The 14397-nt window shown below is 43.4% G+C and overlaps 1 protein-coding gene across 1 annotated transcript; it reads right to left on the minus strand.

Annotated features, from left to right (window-relative positions):
• Positions 1-7639: 7639 nt before the first annotated feature.
• Positions 7640-13752, minus strand: bmp2b (bone morphogenetic protein 2b). Its single transcript, XM_042503385.2, has 3 exons — positions 13195-13752; positions 11946-12313; positions 7640-8905 (listed from the first exon to the last, which is right to left on the minus strand). Exons 2-3 carry the CDS (start codon positions 12298-12300, stop codon positions 8004-8006), a joined length of 1257 nt encoding a protein of 418 aa, XP_042359319.1. The 5' UTR covers positions 12301-12313; positions 13195-13752; the 3' UTR covers positions 7640-8003.
• Between the last annotated feature and the right edge of the window lie 645 nt (positions 13753-14397).

Genomic DNA, 14397 nt, shown 5'->3' on the forward strand with positions numbered 1-14397 from the left:
AAAAGGGTTGGTTTAGTAGAAAAAAAAACAAAAAAAAACATCACCTCTAACGGCCCAGGATGAGGGGAAAAAGTATGCACTCATTCTCATACAATATTTCCATTTACTCATGGGCCTGTCCAAGTAGTGTGTTCCCCTCAATCTATCATTTTCACTGCGGTCACCGATGGTAGAAAGGCCTACTGTAATTATTCCTACAGATATTGAGGACATCTAGAGGTTGTTTCTCCCCGCTGGAAAACAGAACTACTCCTTTCTCATAAAGGTCAAGTTTTCATTAGCTCAGTAAGGATTCACAGAAGGAGTAATTGAATGCACAGACACAAGGAGGAAACAAATGGACATATTTTTATCTTGGAGAAGAAGGAAGCAAAAGAGAGAAAAAAAATCACAATAATCCAGCTTTGGGACTGAATCCATGTTCCATTTACTGCTGTCCTCTTCCTTCCCGTCTGTTTGATGTGCCTCCCGACTCTGCGAAGCCTTTCCCTCACAGAAGAGGTCATCACTAAAGCTATGAAGGGCCGCATTCACCGCAGGTCCGCCGACTGATGTCCGGGCCAGGCACGCTGATGGATGTACACACATAAACACATGCATACGTGCATTATGCCAGACGGGGAGTGTGCTCGGTAGTGCGACTCCAAGAGGAAAACCTGCCATGACATCACCCAGGGGAGTGCAGGTGCAGGGCTGGGACAGGAAGTGAGTCACAGGAAGCTTTGGTGAGGCAGACTTTGCCATGCCACTGACAGGCTGTGGGAGAGCGGGGTGAAGGAGTGTGAGTTACACCTCGTAGCTGAGCTGGCTGGGGCCCTCAGGTTGTGGACCTGCTCTTTACATAAACAGGCTTCTCTCATCTCCCCATGCAATCAGGATGATGAAGCCTCCTTTCAAAATAACCGACGGGTGCGGAAAATTGTGGCAAAAAGTGTAACAGAAACAATATATCATATTTTGGGCTCAGTTTTAGCAATTACATGATGTATACAGGTTCAAAATATGTGTTTGCAAGCGCCTCATCTGAAAATTTTCCAACATGCGTGGCTCCAGCACAGAGATGTGTGACAGATGTACTGTACAGACGGACGGACGGACGGACGGATGGACGGATGGATGGATGAGATGGTGTGTGTCCTTGACAATGTCAGTCCACTGGTTTATACAAAGCTTATTACACTAATGAGAAAAGTGTGGGGAATGGATTTGTCTCATACCACCCAGGGAAAGAGAGCCTGTTTCCCCTGGTGCACTGCATCTGGAAGCAGCCTCCTGGTAATCTGCTCTAAGTACAAAAGGTTCAGCACCAGCTTGTTCTCATAGACCACCAAGTGAGGCCCCGAACTTCCATAACAGGTCTCCTTTCATAGCTGGGGATCAACTAATGCTTGGTGGACTGGGTTCCAGGCCTGGAGTTCCTCAAGGTGCCGCATGGACACTTTGCAAATCGTGATAGTGATATTAATTTTAGTTTTCTGGAATCCTAAACTGTGGAGACGTTCACTGTGGTCATAAAGAAGTCAAACCTTCCATGTCATTTTTATCTTTCTTCATTGCGACCGGCAGACAGAGGGAGATAGGAGACTTTGTGATATCAACCAGGCAGTGTTGCAGATGGGTTGTTGCCATCTACTGGTTAAAAAAAGGTCATATTACCTCATTAAATCATACCTTTATCTGGCCTATGGCAAAACACATATACAGGGTTCCCACGGTCATGGAAAACTGAAAAAGTAATTGAATTACACAGTCAAGTTTTTCACACCTGGAAAAGTCATGAAATTGGTGAAAATTATTGAAAGTTTTAGAAAAATCTTGGAAATAATGAAATTGTCTCAGTAACCTTTCGTGGATAACCTTCCATGTGATGTAATGTAACAGCACATTTATTTTCTGTAGCTGTTGGCATAATGTCATTGCTATATGTGTCAATTTGTGACATTTTGCTTACTGTCATGTCAGTCCTCCATTTTTCCATTTTGTCTTTCTCTTCATTTGTGTTCACTACCCAAAATTATGTTTGAGTAGAGTTTGAAGCTGATATGTTTGAAAAACACAAAGCAAGTGGGACAAAAAATATGAAAATCATGGAAAAGTTCAGAAATTTTGTCCATGAAAATGTGTGGGAACCCTGCATATAGTGACAGCATGAATATTTTTATGTTTATGAAAGGCTGTGAAAAACATGTAAAGAAAGAAAAATGTAGTGAAGTAACCATGCAGACAGACGTCATCAATTTTAAGACAGACGTGCAGTATGTCGTCTCCCTCGTAATATAATAGAGTGATCAATATCTACGCCATATACAGTTTGTTTTTGTGCATACAGTACCTTACTGCGTGCTTTAACTAAGTTTTGACTGTTTTGGGTGGTTTTTCATATCTACTATCCATACTGTAATAGCTTGCAGGCACTGGGAAGGACTCTTTTCAACATGTAAATATTAACCCCACTGAGGGCCCTTCCTTTACACTGGTGACTCTTTAAAGCTATGTTTAGGAAGCAGGCATCTGTTCTTCCTGCAGCCTCTATCTGGAGTGATGTTGTGCACTGTCAAGCCACAATTAAGCACATCAGATCCACCGGTTACATTTTGTGCAACCAGCATCAGAGTGTTTTAAAATAACCACAGAACGCCTCGTACACATGCGCCCTTCAAATGTGTTATTTTTATATGTGTAATATAAGTTTATTCTGCACATAAAAAAAGGCTTCACAAAAATCATTCTGAATCACGTAAAACTTCTTGCTTGGTTTATGAATCCCTCAGGACTCCCTCAGCTTAAGACTCTCTCAGGACCATCTGCCCCACTGGTCTTTTTTTTAGACCTCTGTGTCTCTTGCCTAAACACCTGATAACCAGGGTAACAGCTGCATGCCTCATGTTGACATTTTTTAAACAAGGCTGGCCAAAATGTCACCAGGAGCTCCAAATTTTTAATTATACAGGCCAAGGGAGCCTGGCCACGAAATTACCAACACTGAGTTTGCCGTGCTTCCTACACACTTGGCAGGACACACCTGACCTGCGACCTGGCCGCACTGCCTGGTTCATGACACCACAGTCTGTGGTGTCCTCATGGGCTTACGGAGCAACAACTCTAAATCAACTTTAAGAGATTAAAACAATCACTCTGTGAGGACAAAGTACTGACAGGCCCTGATTCTGAGGACAGAGGGGATTGACATCTTGAACATGATGTTTCATTAATGATATGCTGAATAAAACACCACAAATTAAGTGGTAATCAGCCTGTACTTGTCTATATGTGTGAGATTATTTTTCTTATCAATTTTGGTCGCATGATTCTCACAGTCAATGTGTGAAAGTTGGCAGCTGTGGTATTGTCCAGTGCAACAAATCACCCATCATGCCTCATTTTATAAATTCAACAATGAGTCAAATATAGCCTGTTTTTTCCTGCTTTGTATCAGGTTTGTGTGGTCATTGCCCTCCCATCTTAAAGACCCAAAACCCACCCGTAGATGGCGCCAGTGTGTATAGAGAAATTGATGTGTTTGACGTGTGTAAATGAAAGACAGATAGTGTGTTTTGTTTCATGATGTAGCAATTTAGCATTGTTCTCCGTGTATTATGAGCGTTTGTCTCCTATCTGTCATCAGACAAAACGGATGAGTTCTGAACTTTCTTTTCATTGCCAGCTCCGAATCAGCAACATCTCTGATTCGAAGCCGTACGCCTGGTAATGCACAAGATTTACTGTGCATGAGATTGACATTTATTTAACAGGCATGCTGGGGGATGTCATGTAGCTCCCTCTGATTGATCTCTTCACTTCCTTCTACAAAGATGGAGGCCGCTCCCGTAACCACACAGCCCCTTTCAAGCTCGGGGTGTAGGAGACGCCCTTCGGCAAGGTTCCAGGATCAGTCGGGTTCACCCTTCCCCCCAAACCTAACTGTAACCATCAGAGGAGTAAACACGACACTGACCTTAGATCAGTGTCTAGAGGCAAATCCATCCTCGAGCCTGTTTTAGAAGCCCATATGTGGTCCATATGGAACTCCTTCCTGTATCCTCTGTGGAAAGTGCAAGGTACACATCCTGAAGCCCATTCCTGTTTGATCAGGGAATAACAGTTAAAAATAAGAGGAATTTATCATTGATAATTTAGTCAAAATCTCAAGTTTTTTCTCACAGCATATTTATGTTATTTACTGTAATCAGAACAGCTAGAGAGCGGGATATAGCACTCTATCATTCTAGGGTGAGAGATGAACAGCACTGATGTTACAAGGTCGTTTCTCCTGCTGCTGCCCCCCATCGTCCATCGATAAAAAGTGTCTGGCTTAAGGTCTCGTCCATCCTCTAAGGTTTCATTGCCTTGTTCTCGAGAGTATCGTAATGGCAGACAGCCTTTTAACTCTGTACTATAGCTTAACTGCAAGACTATTCTGCTGCGAGTATAAGGCTATATAATGGTCTCTTCCATTGAGTCCCAGCCAGAGGTAATGATTTCAGCATGTCACTCCAGGCCAACTGCACTGTGATTGCATGGATGATTAGCTCTTACAGTAATGGTAGTAGCAGAACATATTTCAGGAGCAAGTTTTAGTAATGTTGCTCTTGTTTCCTACATGCCTTTTTGTAATGTGATTGTACAAACTAATCCAATAGTCAAGAATTATATGTACAGACATAATGCACGTGGAAGAATGAACGATTGTATATGTGTTAAAGTACAATTGTCTGTGCAGTCATTCTGGAAAAGTAATTTCCATATTTGCTCTGCTCCTGAATCTGTGGACGCCTGTCTGTTTGATGTGTTCAGAGCTGCTGCACAGATGCCACAGTCTTAGCTATGCTGGACGTCATCTCACTGGCTGTTCTCAGAATACAGAAAAAAAAACACCACCTCTAAAATTAGTGCGCACAGCACACGAGGAAGAAAAGATCCGGAGTTAGAAAAGACTCTAAAGCAGCCACTGTCTCTCTTCACTTCTCTACATTTTCGTGTCTCACCTTGGCATCCAGCCAGCCGAGATCTCCCATAGTGACTGAGCCCTCTGTTTCATCAAAGATACACGGCACGCCGCATACTTTCCAATTCTGGTCCAGCCAGAAAATCTGGAAATCTGATTTTATAACCCTTATGATTTGGGTTGTTTGGAGCTGGTGTGGTTTGCTGCGCACCAAACAAAAACGAGCGAGCCCTGCCACGCTAGTAGGTCCCGGCTTCCAGTGTTATGCTCATCAGTCGTGCGGCTGCTCTGTTGTGTGTTTGTGCATAAACAAAGACAGCGAAGGACACCTTTAACAGATTTACCAGATGTGCATGGAGAAGGAAGGGGGGGGAATCTGTTTTCAGAGAGTGACTTTGCAGAGGTCTGTGTAGCAGGTGAAGAGGATCTTGCCAAGAACACATATCTCACAGTCGTGCTTTTGTAACTAACAGACAGTCACACACAGACTAAATTTTTAGCTCATCAATTCTTTTGTGCCTTAAAATAGCTTTCATGTGCAAGAGTTGGATAAAAATACTAGATTCTGAACATGTCCTCAGTCCCAAACAGTGGCTGACCACACTTGAAGTCTGTGATGACGTGATGAGCCTGGAAGTCAGTCAGTAATGGCAGAGATAATAGGCCCTTATTACTTTGACCCTTGACCCTTGCTCTTAGTGAGAAGTTTAGGAGTGGTCCCCAAGGAGCTGTCTGATGCTAACGTGGCTCTAAAATGAGAAGCCCCAGAAGTCGGAGGAACAGTGGCTCAACTCAAAACAACTCAGCTGGGATGGAGCGCAGGAGTTTAAGTTGTGCTACCCATGTGTCACCCACCCTGGGAGCAGTATTTCCACCCAACCCAATGAAAGGTTTATGGACTTCAACTATAAAGGCAAACCACTAAAACTAACACTTTTTAAACACAAAAAAATTCCAGAAACTTTTTTTAGGTTATGTTCATTTTTATCAAATGTTCATTAAGTGTGCCAGTGAAGTGACTTCCTCCTGAAGTCCATTAAAATGGTGCTGCTACTGGCAGAGGTATGTACAGCCCATGTGCGGGGTTGCGGTATGGTGGGGTCCACAGAGGAGAAATGGACACCAGATGGGACCAAGGGGGGGTGGAGATGCAAGGTAGAATAAAATAACACATGCAAAAGATTGAAACTGAAATGTAGTAGAAGGGAGGAGGAAATGTGTGTATGCATGTTGGGAGGGTATAAAATAATCAGATAGTTGCCTCATCTAGTAGAAGGGTGCAATACACCCTCGAAGGATAAGAATGGGTAAACAGATATGATCTGAGGCGTGTGAAAAAAAAAAGTGACATTTTGATGTTTTTACTGCCCGTGAATAAAGTCTCACGGCTCCTTCTAAAATGTTTTGATTTACATTTCCTATATAAGTAACAAGCGTATCTTTGTTCGACGCACATTTGTTTTTTGAAGAGAAAAAGCCCACCAGGAAACCCTTGAATAGATGATTGAAAAAACAACCACGTTGGTTTTCCATGCAAGCGTATGCATGTGTCTGAGATTGAAAACCAACATTCCACGGTCCCAATGTGCGCTCACATAAAAAACATTCTATTTAGAGCATTTTGAGCTGCCTTGTGATCCCTCCAAACCCTTTTCTAATGCAAACACAGCAGAAAACGCAGTCAGTCAAACTCCGCAGAACTCTCTCTGTTTCTTTCTCCCTCTCATTATCTGATCTGCTATTGTGGCTGCGCTGAAAACTTTCATCTGTCTTTCTAAAGCAGTTTTTAGTCAAGATACTGTGTTGTTTCCATCAAAAACATTGCATTATGAAGATATTGACTCAGGTGCTTCAGTATCTATCTGCAACATATGATGTGCTTTGTTTTTTCCATGACTCTTAAGCTGTTTTTGGTGTCATTATATGCTGCTGCTGTTGAGTAGATTTGTGAAACATTCCTCCTTTTTTTTTTTACTTCAGTGCCGAAAGACATCAGAGCCTTATGACTCAGAGACGACAAAGAAAGGCAGCCAAACTCCAAAGTAGGTAAGAATCTGTCTGAGCACGTGCAGTATGTGGACAGGTGCAGGTGTGTGTTTGTTTGTCTTTATTAATTAAAGTGCCAAAGTGCTCTTTTCTTGGTGAGAGCCTCTCGGTGTGTCTGTGTGCTGCAGTTTGCAGTCTCAACTCTCACTATAAATAAACTCTTCGCCCTCTCAGACCTTCCTCAGAAGCCCTGCAGATTTTTTTTTAAGGTTAATATTGGTTAGGAACAGAGAAAACATCTTCTAGTCAAACCTTCCCATGGATCTTTGCAGTGACGTGTATTGCATGAAAACATGCCCTGTTTTCCTAATCCTCCCATGGGAGTCTATCACATTTGTGGGCTTGTAACTTGTCACTCCTGTCCTGTGACCCTACACCCCACTGCAGTTCATTACACCAGCAGCTCCCTGACCCGGCTCTGTCACTTTCCTCTTCTATTGTTGTTGGTTTCCAATTACATTTACCAAAAGAGTTCAGTGCTTGGTTTGCAATCAGTGTAGTGTGAGCTTCTTGTCATGCGTTATATTTGTACAGCTAATTTCTGTCTGAATTTGAAACTCTTGTAGTCAGCCACACATGTTGGCCCCTGACAAAGTTACATCAACACTATTTCACTGTAGCTAATCTGGGAAAATTGGATCGACCACGTTATTTTCACGATAAATACACATTATTTATTTACAAATAAAGTGGTTATAATAGAAATAAATACAAAATAAAAATCTGAGCATTATACTTCATGTGGTATTGCACCCATTTCGAAATGTACATCAGAAATACATTTTCAAAACCAGTAAAGGAATATTCCTCTGATTAAAATATTTATTTTTCCCAACTTTACGTAGACATAAATATATTCATATATAGTTTTTTTTCTTCTTCCACAATAGCTCTGTTTTGTCTTTCATATAAATAAACGTCTTCATTGGGAAACCGGGTGTCCATAATAACCTTTTGATGTCTCTGTCAGTCTCTCTTGCCCACTTTTCTCTTTTTTATCCATGTCCGTTTCTCACCGGCAGCCACATCCCTCCACCACCATATCCTGGTAGTTTTTCAGGATGACCTTCTCGTATTCATCCAGGTAGAGCAGGGAGATGGGGCTGAGGTCAGTGGGCACGCAGCATGCTCTGGGGATGTTCGAGTTGACTGAGTTGACCAGCGTTTGCACAATGGCATGATTGGTAGAATTGAGGTGGTCTGCAAGGGGGAACGGACATTCCCCATGGCAATAAAAGGCGTGGTAGCCAGGGGGCGCCACTATCCACTCGTTCCATCCCACGTCACTGAAGTCCACATATAGGGCATGCCTCTTGCAGCTGGCCTTGTGCTGGTGCTTCCTGCGCTGTTTACGGAGCGCCGCCTGACGTTTTTCCCGTGTGTGGAGTACAGAGTCCCCGCGGCCATCGTGGCCGTAAGTCACCAGCAGAGGCCGAGCCTGAGGCCACGAGTCCTGGTCCTGGTGCAGGGACCGGCTCACCCTGACATGCTTACTACGTCTCTGGGCGTGTTCTCTGTCCATCTCCACCTCCTCTGGGTGAAGCACCTCCACCATAAAACCATGGTTGTGACCTTTCCCAGAGGTCCACTGAGACACAGCGGGGCTGACGTCAAAGCTCTCCCAGCGGCTCAAAGAGTCCTGCACGAGCCGAGTGTCCAGCAGACGCACCAGAGGTTCCCTATTAGCAGGAACTCCGAATATCTCATAAATGTTGATACGATGCAAGCCACCAGCAGGAGCGCTCTCACTGATGCTACTGTTTCTGGTGTTGAGGGGCGCCGCTCCCATGACCTGATCCCTGTAGACACGCAGCTCTGCAGAGGTGATGAGCTCCTCGTCAGGGATAGACGTGAGGTTGAAGTAGAACTGCTGGGTCGTTTTCCCTTTCAGTCTGGCCAGGGCTTCCATAGACTCTACAAGAGATGGCACAGAGACAAGTGTAAGAGGATATGGGTGTGAAATGCATGCCAAGGATGAAACAAAGACTTGTACAAGATGAGAAACAACATCTATGATTAGTTGGCCTTATGGATCCTCTGTGAGCAGTGAGACCTTGGCTAAGGATGGTTCCTCACATGGTTTCTCTTTCTCTCTCACACACACTCACAGCCTTCTCTCTGCGCAGCCAGCCAAGCTGCCACGTGGTTATACCGAGTGGGTGTGGGCCATTGTCACACAGGAATAACACACACACACATCAGCACTTTGCATGCATGATTCAGGGTAATATTCTCAAGGTGATGCAACACCGTCATTAGTATTAGGCTCATAAATTAACCCGGCTCAATGTCAGATGAAAGCAGCGCGTTCCCATTTATCGATAAGATCAGACATGCTTGTCAGACTGCTTTTAAATGGCAAATTTTCCCTATGAGAACTGGCTGCTGCACACTATTCCCACTATCGATGCACATGAGAAAAAGTTGTAGGATATATTGTAGATTTTAAAAAGGTGAGTTATGAACAAAGGAGAAAAATCAATGTAAAACTGATTACATAAATGGCAACTGTTGCATTAACCTTTGAAGAGTGGCCAGCTCTGACATATTAAAAAAATGTTGCAATGTGAAAGTTCATAATTGCATTACCAAGAGATGACATACAATGCATAATATCAAAATTCTGGAGAGAACCTATAATCTTAAAATGAAGGCTAACTGCCTTGAAATGCTCTCCTTTCTAAAAGTGCATTTAAGACATCTATTATAAATGTCCTAAAGCAATTGAAAGTCGCACATATATACTTAAGCTCATTGGTATTCCCCTTTATATTGTACCGTAAATGACAGAAATGTTAGTAAAAGCTACAATTTTCTTTGAGGCGGCTCCACTTTGAACTCTAACTTTATGAAGTTCACAGATGATGTATAGACACACTTTTTAATCTGTTTGGTGTGGTAAAATAAACACAAACTTTGAACTCTGCGCTGTTTCAAAGGAGGCATTTAGGAAATTCCACCATCTCATCCTAAACCTCCCTCCAGAGGCACAAAGACCTCAATTAGGCCTATCACTCCTCATTTGATGTGGGAAAGCCCCCTGTCTCTCGTTCCCTCTCCTCTGTCCCCAATCCCCCTATTTCTTTCCTTCCCTCTGCTCCCAAATCCCCTTCTCCCTCTGTTCTCTCAGCCCCCCAAATCCTCTTTTCTTTCTGTCTCCTTCTCCTGTCACTCTGTTTCTTACTCTCTCCCGTCTGTCTCTCCTCTGAGCTGTGTGAACAAGTCGAGGCTTGTCAGAAACGTGTGAACCACAGATATGAGTGTATCAACATTCCTAATTTCTTTTCGCGCTGCATGCCAAAACAAAAGATAAAGGCTAATGTTGGGTCATTCATCACGGACCTGTCTAAGGCAGCCACTTCCTGTGTAATAGTGGAAATGTTCTATTTGGCATGGAAAATGGTTATTTTTTGAAAACCGATAGCAGTGAAACTAATTATCCCAGTGAAATTAATATCAGCAGGCAGATGTGATGAGTGATTAGAGCTGTTTGGCTTTGATGTGCTACACTTACATCTGTAGATACACGCTTATTATATGGAGTAGCCATCAATTGCACGTCTCCTGACATGGGAAGACTAACAACCCCGCAGCTCTGTTAGCATAGGATGAAAGAGCCAGGGGAGCATATGTAAACACAGTCTGAACACATTGGTAATGGCCGGTGGTGTCAAGGTGTGTGCTGGCCGGGTGCAGAGGTTTCCAGTAGTGGGCAGGGAGCAGTCACTCAGCTCCGGCTGCCCGGGCCAGGCTTGTTTGTAGTGTGTCAGTGTAGCCACTGGGTGTCATTGCACTGGGCCTCTGGAGAGCACCCAAGCAACCACTCAACCACCCCTCTGACTCACCCCTGATGGAAACTTCCCCACTCAAACACTTAGGACTCTGTATAAGGACTCTGTGTAGAGCCCCTATGGACTCAGTAACTTGTAAAAACTGGAACATGGGACATAGGAAATTAAATAGTATACACAGAGTTGCTATATGTTTGACAGTAAAAGTTATATTTTTTATCCTGCATAAATCATTTTGATATTACGACCAGGTGCACCACTCTGCGGCTCAAACTTAATATATAAATAAAGCATCAGTCATGTTTAAATTTCACCTGTTAGATTATTTTAGACAGCTTAAAATAACCCACTTCATCAGTAACATTGTGTAAACACATACTGGTGAACTAATACACATTATTCAGGAGTGTGTGAGTCTTATTCATCTGAGCAGCACATGTTAATTTGGAAGTAAAATGGAATTGAACTGAAATTCAACAATCGGCCAGCATATAAACTAAGTGAGCAATTATGCTGTTATTGGAACGTGCGTAATGGCGCACAGCGCGAGGAGAGAGAAGGGGGATTTGGAAAGAATACAGTGCGCCCCCCCTTTTTTTTTTTTTTTTACTAATTTCAGTCCTGTTACAAGTGACTCAGAATTCAGTCTGACACGATGACTTTGTCATAATGCGTGTTAGTATAATGTCATGTCTTGTGTTATTGAAGTAACAGGGTGATGACTATCACCTGCGCACAAGGCACACCGCCCTTTATCCTGCTCCTGTGGTGCGTGTCTGGAAAAACTGTTTTCAGAGCCCACGCAAACACCATCAATTATTAAGAAACAAATTACCCCAGGGATACCACCGCCCCCTTGATGTTTTTGAAGCCTGTGACAGCTGCGCCAGGGGCATGTTTGGTTAAAGGTTGCATCACGTATTTGAGGGTTAATTTAATTGTGCATGCTTGTTTGTAAATCGTGCCAGTGAGTTTTAAGCGATTAAAGAGTCACAAATAACCCGGACGCGTGTCACCTGTAAATGACTAACGCTCCATAAAACAGCGAAGACTCTGAAGTTCAGTCTTGACGCACTGAGTCATGTTTAAATATAGGTTTGGGTTGTCTGAGAGAGCCGGGGAGCTCTCCGGCTGACAGGTAAAGGTATGTCACTAATACATACCTTCATGGTGAAAGCTTCTAATCGTGTTGGCCTTGCTGGCGGCTCTCTCTGCGTGTTTCCCCATGCTCTTGGGTCGTTTAGTACTGTGGTCTCCGTTCGCTGAGTGCATGCGGTAAAGGTCCACCATGTACTGCGGCACCACGGCTTGCTTGCTCGGGGTTGGCCTGCGCCTCAGTCCAAACATATTGAGAAGCCGAAGCTCAAAGTCGTTGAGGAAACTCTCCGACTGCTCTGGGGTCTGCTTCCCGGATTCGCTGTATTTCCTCCGGCCGACCTCGGGGATAAGTCCCGTAGCACCTTCCAGCAACACCTGAGCGAGCAGCAGTACCATGAGAGAGCGGACCACGGCGACCATGATCAGTCAGTCCCTGTGGAGAAAGTTGGTTTCTGTCAATACACTGGCGCTGAGGTATTGACACAACAGGGGCTTCACTGCAGCATTGTCCAAAGTGTGCGCGATCCCCCCCATACAGTAGGAATGATTGAAGGAGAGCAGCTTAAAAAAGGAAGACACCTCTTCACTTTGAAGTTGAACAAAAAAGGGGAGCTCTGAATAACAACCCCGCAGGCGATATAGCGCGTCTAAGTGAAACACAAGATTGATCTTAACATGAACAGAAACATGAAAATATCAAGGTGAGGAAGTTATGAAAGCAAAAAAGGGGGGGAAACAAATCAAAGAAAGTCGCGGGGGAAGCTACAGACATAACGTCTCCAATTAGAGGAGATAAGAAATCCCGTTTAGTGAAGTGATATGAAAAGAAATGCAAGTGGCCCGAAGGATCACAAGAGGCATGAAAGAATGTAGGAGAAAAGAGTCAGAATACAGCAGCAGCAGGAGAGGCAGTCAGACGGTGCTACAAGCGTCTATTTGCAGGCTTTGACGGTCATGTATAATCATAAGGGATAGGGTTACTTCAAGGGGCTCGCAGGTGTTAGATCTGACGTGCGTACCAGAGCCAGATGTAGCCCAGGACAAGACATCAAAAACTATCATCTGAGTAACACAACCTCCCCCCCAAAAACACCTTTAAAACTGCATTTCTCTTTTCACTCTGTTTTCCTTGAAGTACAAAATGTGAACTTTTACGCACACACCCTGTGAGCATATACAGTGGGAGAACTGTCGGTTTCCACTTTTAAAGTAAACTTTTACTCACGAGGCAAATATTTTGAACTTGTTCGCATTATCTGGTTTCTTTGAGAAACTTTCAAGTGATTAATAAAGTCCATGAGTCTTTTTTTTTACCTGACGAGGAAGCGCTGTGTCCGGTCGTCGTTCCACCTTGGGGCTCCGATAAATTCCACATTAATTCGTGTTTAATCCACGCTGCTTCTCCTTGAGGGACCAAAGACAGCCCATGCCCTTCGCCGATCGCCTCTCGCACATATTCTCACCAGCTGCAATTCGGGTTAGGTCTTGGTCAGCACGGAAAGAAGAGGAAAAAAAATATGTTAAGTCTATGAGGAAGCGGGTTCGCGTAGGCAGGACCGATCTAAGTATAAAGCATCTTGGTTGAACATCTTCAAAAACAGTTTGCCCGAGACAAAAGTTGAGCGGAGGCTGGGGTTAAGAGAGAGATAAGCGCACTCAAGTGTCGCTCCTTGGACCTTGTTGCTCCGAGCGCGTCGCCTCTCCTCTGTGCGCCACAGCGTAGTGGTTGAATTGATTGGTGCCTTCGCTTCCCCCAGCGACTCTTTTTGTCGTATAGTGATGTCACCAAGGGGCTGTTATTATTTGTCCACTATAAACCACCTCCTGCGGACCTGTAACCCGGAGGCTCCAAACTTTTTCATGTCTAATGGCGTCAAATAAACACACATTAGCCCCCCCTCCCCGTTTGATAAGACTTGTTCACCCCACAGGAAGATTTTGTTTTGAAACGCCTTGGGTCAATAGTCACTTTTATACATACTAATTTGCATTACAATGAAATGATATTATCCCCCCTTCCATGATCCATGTGTTTCCCCTCATTTAACACATCAGCATTTATATTAAAAATATATATCTCACCTCATGACAAACAGCTTTTTTCTTGCATTTTTACATATCCTGGAAATTCCCACTATAAAGATAATTACAAAGATTTTGTTTTCTAAGGGCTTAGGGTCAATAGTCACTTTTATATATGCTAATTTGCATTATAATAAAATAAAATGATTTAACAAAATGCTGCCCCCCTCCTGTATGAATCCATTGTTTTCCCACAGGTTCTATGAGACATCAGCATATATAATTAAAAAAAAGCCTTGTTACAAACAACTCTTTTTCTCTTGCATCTTTACATATCCTGGAAATTCACACCATAAAAATAGTTAGAGTCAACAGATAAAACCATCCTGTTGCTTTTAGTTTGTTTTTCGGGGTGATTTTCCATACATAGGAATAGCAATCGTCTGTTTGCTTAATGGCTTTAAATAGCATTAAAATGGCTTGTTGCAGTCTCTA

The sequence above is a fragment of the Plectropomus leopardus genome, chromosome 16 (genome assembly GCF_026936395.1).
Source record: "Plectropomus leopardus strain MGB_pleo_1.0 chromosome 16, ASM2693639v1, whole genome shotgun sequence".
Lineage (NCBI taxonomy): Eukaryota > Metazoa > Chordata > Actinopteri > Perciformes > Serranidae > Plectropomus > Plectropomus leopardus.

Excerpts from the sequence above, each read along its gene's own strand:
- bmp2b (XM_042503385.2), bottom strand. The coding sequence starts at position 12,300 with ATGGTCGCCGTGGTCCGCTCTCTCATGGTACTGCTGCTCGCTCAGGTG. Across the intron at positions 8,906-11,945 it reads TAGAAGCTTTCACCATGAAG|AGTCTATGGAAGCCCTGGCC; the intron begins GTATGTATTAGT and ends CATCTCTTGTAG.